Source organism: Caenorhabditis remanei, chromosome X (assembly GCF_010183535.1).
Source record: "Caenorhabditis remanei strain PX506 chromosome X, whole genome shotgun sequence".
Classification (NCBI taxonomy): domain Eukaryota; kingdom Metazoa; phylum Nematoda; class Chromadorea; order Rhabditida; family Rhabditidae; genus Caenorhabditis; species Caenorhabditis remanei.
In genome coordinates, this window is record NC_071333.1 from 7,784,526 (window position 1) to 7,791,900 (window position 7,375).

Sequence of the window (7,375 nt, forward strand, 5' to 3'; positions counted from 1 at the left end):
TCTCATGTGTTGAAGAACCCTAAAACAAAAGAGGAAACGAATTTATAATAAGCTTCAATTTGAATGTTCAAATTCGCTGCCTCTTTATCCCTCCCGCTGTTTTTTTCCGCTCTTATTCCCTTCAATTCCTTCATACCATAATTTATAAAAGACCCCTAAATGTCCGCCTGCTCGCTCTCATGATCTCATTATTAATCGACAGGCACTCATCAAGACGTTCACTCTTTTTTCCTGCCGTACCCCGACAATCGGCCCGTATTGTCGGATAAAAATAAATGTTCACAGAAAAGGTCGATCCTGGAGGTCAGATATATGTGTGAGATATCGCACATTGGCAAAAGAATAAGGTTCCGACTGAAGAATAAAGTAGCAGACATCATTGTATTGCGAATTGTAGAAGTATGCCGCATTAATTGGTTCCAATTTAGAAGCGGGTTCCTCAACCCCCAATGTGTGAAGAAACATTATTTTCTTCAATTGAATACATTCTTACGGTTGGGCCGTACAGGTATTATGTACACTGAGGTAGCAGTAAACACATTATGAACACAATGTAACTGAACAGAATAGTGACTCCAGGTATATATTCTGAATCATTAAGAAAATGGGATAGTGGAGTCAAAACAATATGAAGGCCTGAAATGTCATTCTAAAGGACTGGTTTTATGAGTCAGAAATCGGCGGTGACTCCAAAAAGATTGAAATGGTTATACGCTTGTTTGGTGACAATTTGAAACAATAACTTATGATATTAGCATGTTGTTGGAGGAGAGCACACTGTGACATTCGTGTCGAGAATGTTCATAAAAATAAATGCTGGCTTACTGTAATGTCATTTAAGTTTTTCAATAGCTTTATAGTTGATATTCCCAAACGACGCTGTCGTTTATTTTTAGCGTTCAATTCGATGTGAAATGCTTTGCTTTCTATTAAGGTTCTGTATTATTTTGTCCCTGTCATATATACCTTTTTTGAATTTGATTTTGAAATCATTTCTTTACAATTTCCATAGAAATTCGTGCCGATAGTACTATCAAAATTTTACTACAATTTCACTCGAGATGTATCGCATTTTAATGCCATTTCGTTTAAGGTTCGGACATGCAAATTCGTCCTCCCGCATCGCATACATATAGGAATCGCATACACCAGTCGCGGTATGTAGAAATGTAACGACACATTATTCGCTTCACAGTTGGAAAGAATTATAGAAATACTGTATATAGGAGAGACGCAGACTGTTGAACAGTGAGGGAGAAGAGGTAAGGAGGCAAAACTAAGGGCGCGCCGCAGTTGAATGAGGGGCGGGGTGCCGTGTTTCTGTATTTGTATTGATCCGAAAAACCGTCTCGTCTCTCACCCCACATTTCTGACATTTTTACAGCTGCCATCGGCTTGTCGACCGGATGAGGTATTTAGCGCTGTGGGCATTCATCGTGCTTCTCACTTTCACGGAAGGACGAAGAAGAGTTTACACGGAGGAGGATGAAGCAAAATATCTTCAACAGGTCAGTTTTTCATAATATGATTCAATGTACCTGCAAATAATATTGAAGTTTAAAAAAACAGGCAGTTGGAAAAAGAACTGTAGTTTCAAGTGGTACGAAACATATCCCAAAGATAAAAATTTATCAGCTCTCAATTAAAAATTTTTGTCTTTTGCGCCGATTCTGTTTCGCAATATCATCATCCCAAAGCGTCACCCAAAACAGTTCTTTCCAATTAATAAACATTTTCATAGTAACTTCTCTTCAATACTTAGTTTCCTGACAACACAAGACGTAGTACCTGGAAAAAACTAATTTACAGTACCATTAGTTCCTTTCTTGAACATTACTCTCTTTTTGACACAAAGAAACCAGTTTTACATTTTAAAATTGATTGAAGTGAGTAGTAGTCATGTCCTTCGTGACAGATTATAGCAACTTTTCCGCTTGGATGAAGATTGAATCAGTCAGAAAGTGTTTTCATCAAAAATTCCTAGATTTTTACAGCTGAAACAACAAGAACTTCAAAATTTTGAAATGGAGATGAAACAACAGTCTGAGCAAAGAGGTGCAAAGTACTCTAGTAGTATGTTTGGAGTGCAGCTGGATGGTGGAAGTTTCGAGGCAGATGAGTTACCAAGTGAATTAAGAGGACCAACTGCTCCCTGGAATAGAAAAACTCAAAAAACTTCAAGAAATGATCAAACACAAGCACTGGCTCTAAAATCTCAACCTTGTAAGTTGAATTTACATTTTCTTACGACTAAACAAAAACTTTAATGCGAGTATTTTCAGCCACCGAATCTTCCTCCCGTTTTGTGAATGACATAACCGACGGCTTTGGTGAAGAGGACCACTGGTGTTATTATTGTGCCAGTCCAGTCGAGAAAATCAAGCTGGACATGAGGAAATCCATCAAAAACTTGCTTGTTATGCGAAGGACCGCCTTCCCATTAGGTTATTGTTGTTTCTCATAAAACTTCAAGTAATACTTCTTTATTTAGATGCCGTTACACCTGACTGTTTGTCTGGGAAGAACAAGACAAACCTGAAAAAACAAAAATGTACGTACAAGTATTGTCAAACGCTGTCAATTGTTGATAGAAATGCTGGAAACTCTTTTGTCGTTCGTGGATGTGCTGAGCATTTTGGGGCAATTAATGTGCCGGAGCTGGAAAAGAAGAATGACTATTCTTGCGACATGTAAGTTTTCTGTTAAAACTGGTATGATAAATAATAAAAGTGGAAATAACTTCACACAAACAAAACCACAATTCTAGATAAGCATCTGAATTTCAGGATTCATGAGAAGCTGGAAATCAAGGAATGTATCTGCAAAAACAGCAAATACTGCAATGCAGGATGGGGTAAACGAAGCGCAAACGGAGTGTTCCAGCAATTTCGTATTGGATTCATAATAATCTTCGTTATTTTCTCACTTCTATTTTAATCCATCCGCTGCACCAAATTCCAAATTTACTAGGCTTTATCCAATTTTCATCTCGGACATGATTCAGCTTTCACTTTTCACTGTAACCGATCTTTTGCACTCTTGCACCTTTCTCTCTTTATTTTTCTCAATACTTTTCGGGTTTCTATGTAAAACGCCGTGTTTCTGGGAAATGGTTCCCATCTTGTCACTTTTTCATTGTATTGTTCATCAGGGTTTCATGCCTCATTGCGTCCGTCCTCTTCTAATTTTATTGCTCGATTTGAATTTGAATGAAACGTTTCATATTTCCTTGAGAAAATTCAAATTTTTGTGACGTTTTGAAAAAGGTCTTCAACAGTATAGACTTTATTACGTAATTATTAGTTTTGATAATAAGAAAAAAAGAAGAATTGAGCAGGGGAAGCATTGGGGAATGAGAAAGAACAGGCAAAATGAGAATGTGTAACAAGAATAGTGTTTGTCAACAAAAAGAAGGGAAAGCGGTTTGAGAAGCAGATCATGAGCAATATCAAACGGGTTTAAAAAGAAAGGCAACATTTGAGAACTGGTAAGATTGAAAATTATGAACTTTTAGTTTTTGTAGCAGGTGCCTCTTCTTGGTGTGTATCCCGAACAGCATTCTGGGTATTGTTGCTGAAAAAGAATCAGTTGGAAAACAATATTGGAAGTCTAGGCTTACGAAATAGGCGTCATTGGCTCCCTGAGCCGGTTCCTTGTACTCCATTTGGATGGTGAGAAGAGCAGTAGGGCATTGGTATATGAAACGTCTGAAAACAATTATTTTGTAAATGAAATGATTGACTAGTTACTTACTTTTCACAGAATCTCGTAGCCGTCTGTCTCTTCACTCTTCTCACTGTGGACGAGAGGAATCTTTCAGTTGGTGGGTGTACTTCCAATCTGAATATGCTTTTAATATTTTTAATCCCTCTTTTCTCAAAACTTACTCTTGACGGAGTACTGGTTTACGTTGAGAGATGCGTGGCAGTGGGAGAGTGCTGGCTACAAAGTGTTTACAGTTTGGAACATTGTCAAAAACAACACAATTAATATGTCGACTTACAACGCGCAAATCCGGATTGCTTTAATTTTGGATTCAAATAGTTGTTGGATCCAAAGTTGAGCTTGGCAAGCAAATCGCACGGAAGTAGAAGACGTCCATTGCAGATCATTCCTTTCTTCGGCTTAGCGCAGACTTGAGTGTTGCAACTCTGTCTGTCCAAATTACTTCCGCTATAAAAATAGTGAAGTTTTCATTTTTTTCATACGGTCTATTAATTAACTTACGCGCAAACTTGGTTACCGCCATAACATGCTCTTACTCGAGTTCTGGTTCCACATCCTCCACATGGTTGAGAGCAAGCGGACCATTCTCCCCAAGCACTCCACGAAGCTAAAGCTGGAGCGTAAGTCGTCGTCGGCGTAGGACGAGTCTGAAAATCTTTGATTAGATTTGAGAACGGAATAAATTTCAGCAATTCAGAAGTGTTACAAGTGAGAAAATGGAAAAGTAGTTGTTAGTGGAAAAAATGGAGGATAGTCTCACTAAAGCATTCTGGGAAAGTTGCGATAGATCATGCTCTTGTGCAGATGGTCTCTTTGGAGAGGCATCTGAGGGAAGAAGCAGTGCTGGTGAAGCAGAAGGAGAAGAAGAAGAAACAGTAGTGCTCGGATCAAAAAGCTCCTCAGAGGAATCGAGAGTTTCCGCCGATTGCTCATCCGAGGTGTAGATCTGGCCGTCAGGCGTGTACAGTGGTGGGTTTTGAATGTGAATCCATCCACTCGCCGTTCTTGTCCAGTATGGTCTAGTCGTGGTAGCATAAGTTGGCCGAGTAGTGGCAATTGTTGTTGGCGTTCCTCCCACTAAAAAATATCGATTTGAATTGAAATAGTCAATCTGCTCGAACAGATTTTAAAAAGTGAAAAGTTTCAGAATCTTGAATATTCATTCCAAATTTAAATTACTGTAAATAACATTCAGGTTGTCTGTTAAACTATTCTTTTTCACTATAACATACGCGCTCTGTATCTCAGAGTGAAGCCTTTCCATCCATAAGCTGTCGACGGTGTTCCTCTGTAAATGATGATGACGTCATCTCCCTCCGATCGGATAACCGATGGTAAACTGCAGCAGAGTCGTGCTCCTAAACTTATTCATTATATCAGATCTACTTTCAATGCATACCTGTAGAAGTTTTCTGTGATAAGTACTTCACCTCCACATAGCTTTGACATGGATCCGAACATTGGAAGTTCACTTTGTCAAAAACAACCTCGACGTTTCCTCCAGGGTTCTAAACGGAAAAGATCAGTTACACGAAACCGCACGCTCTATTGCCTCTGATTAAAATCTCTACACTTACTCTAATTCGCCACACGCAATTCGCATCGGCTTGCACAATACCGCTCTCAATTTTCTGATATGAAGAGGAAGCAGTGAGTGATCCTCCGCATGATGCTGATCATTAAAACAAGTAGTATCGGATGAAGCCTAATGAACCACTTACTATACTCAACAGTTTCACAATAAGTTCCTCCGTATCCAGATGGGCAACGACAACGGCTACAGTTGTTTGGATCGGTGTATCCTTCATTGATGCACGGGAGTTGTCTTTGACAAACATCTGAAATATTGTTTCTGAAGTTACTGTAACAGATTAGTCAAACATACTGCTGCAATATCTAGTGTTGATCATTTTCGCGTCTTTGAATGAGAGTCCGTCTCTTTGTCCAATTGTGTTTTGATATCTCCAGTCTCTAGTTTTGATGGTATCACTGTAAAAGTTGTCGAAGTGATGTTATCTCTTTCTCGCGTTAACATTACCTGGACCAATCATAAGAGAACGCCTTTGCACCATAGTGCATAACAGATCCCAAATCATACGGTTGCCCTGAAACAAAAAACTCAATTAATTCAGGTATACAATTTCAAACAAAAAGTTCCTGCTATAAACCTAGTTTGACAATACCAGACATACTCGTCATAAAATGAACAAGACAAAGTAACTGATTTTTCCAATAGATAAGTTTAATTTGATCTGTACCAGTTCATGTCTCACTTACCAAGGTTATCACTGTTAGCTGGCGTTCTTTTGGCAAAGTTTCCTTCGGTTCCCTAAAATCTCTGCTTGAGACAGTTTAGAAAAACTTTGACTCACTCTAGTAATCTTGTCAGCTACAATACTGATGTAGTTGTCACGGTCATCTCGAGATTGCTCGTGCCAGAGTCCCAGAGCATGGAGAGTTTCATGGGAGACGATTCCAAGCTGAAAGTAGGAAAATAAAAACAATGTTTTTGAAAAATGGTCAGTTTACACTATCACATCCGTATCCAATCGATACCAACTGTTTACCACCAACTCTACCAACGTTTGACCAGCATCCATTTCCTCTGTAGTATCTCAATCCATCTCTATCTCCACCATTCTCCTTGAATCTGAAGCAGACATTCTGCTCGACGTGTCTGATTGCACTTCTGATGAGTTGACGCCAAGTCTCTTCTCCGCCGTAGAATTCATAGGAGATGGTTAGGTTTGGCCAGAAGTTTCTTGGATCTGGGTGAGCTTGTCTTTTGGATCTTGGGTTATCTGAAACTTCATCAGGTGAGAATCATGAATCCGGGTTGTTAACCTACTTGACTCGGAGAGAAGTGATTCAGCCTGAGGGAGAGTCAAGATAATGTCGTTTTCGAAAACTTCATTCCAAAGTTTCCTGTTGACAGTTGCTTCCGTCTTGTCATCTTTCACTGCTTTATCCATGTTTTCAGCAATAGCTTGGATAGCCACCGGATCCTAAACCAACATTAGTCATGTCTATCCCAGAATAATTTTCAACATACATAGTCGTGTCCGTATTTCTTTGCATGTTTTCTATAGAAAGCGGCCAGCAATTCTTTGACCTCCGCATAATCCGAAACGACGTCGTTGGCAATATACTGAAAAGTCGCAGTGGTTTTCTGATGTTACTGTTACTAAATTCATTTTTCTCACCGCTGACTGGGCTATACTGACTAATCCGATTAACACGAAGAACGCCTTTAGGCAAGTTTGAGACGCCATTCTGCAAAATAAAACATCAAGAATCGGACGCGTGAACTTAATGATAAAAAAGGATGAATGATCCACATTTGATAGATAGAGACTTTGAAGATACAGTGGATATAGATAGAAAAATAAATCAATGAAAAGGAAAGCGATGATAATTTGTTACAAGGATGTGACAAGATTAACAGATGGAAAAGGAGAAAGAGTTTCACTTGATTGCTTCAAAAAACTTCATACGGTTTTCTTCCCCTCTACGCCCAAGACAGCGAGGTCAATTTTGCGGAAGAAACATGCTCCGCCCATCAACAAAAATTCTTCGGGACTAGCGATATCGCGATGTCCTTTTAGCGTTCTTCTTTTACTGGGCCTTCCACGTTTGCGGAGGACTATCC

General features: G+C 39.2%; 2 protein-coding genes across 2 annotated transcripts; one reads left to right on the forward strand and one right to left on the reverse strand.

The window, feature by feature from the left end:
- Positions 1-1,406: 1,406 nt before the first annotated feature.
- On the forward strand, positions 1,407-2,937 carry GCK72_023496 (uncharacterized protein; the record flags this gene model as incomplete). Its single annotated transcript, XM_003102568.2, has 5 exons — positions 1,407-1,508; positions 1,995-2,223; positions 2,283-2,444; positions 2,492-2,690; positions 2,787-2,937. The coding sequence occupies 5 exons, from the start codon at positions 1,407-1,409 to the stop codon at positions 2,935-2,937; spliced, it is 843 nt and encodes a 280-aa protein (XP_003102616.1).
- A 573-nt stretch (positions 2,938-3,510) lies between these two features.
- On the reverse strand, positions 3,511-6,998 carry GCK72_023497 (uncharacterized protein; the record flags this gene model as incomplete). Its single annotated transcript, XM_053735415.1, has 19 exons — positions 3,511-3,573; positions 3,620-3,707; positions 3,754-3,840; positions 3,888-3,942; positions 4,004-4,173; positions 4,228-4,373; positions 4,487-4,803; positions 4,959-5,081; positions 5,126-5,234; positions 5,304-5,398; positions 5,448-5,564; positions 5,612-5,715; positions 5,765-5,831; positions 6,004-6,055; positions 6,099-6,206; positions 6,256-6,527; positions 6,575-6,731; positions 6,779-6,874; positions 6,930-6,998. 19 exons carry the CDS (start codon positions 6,996-6,998, stop codon positions 3,511-3,513), a joined length of 2,295 nt encoding a protein of 764 aa, XP_053578981.1.
- Between the last annotated feature and the right edge of the window lie 377 nt (positions 6,999-7,375).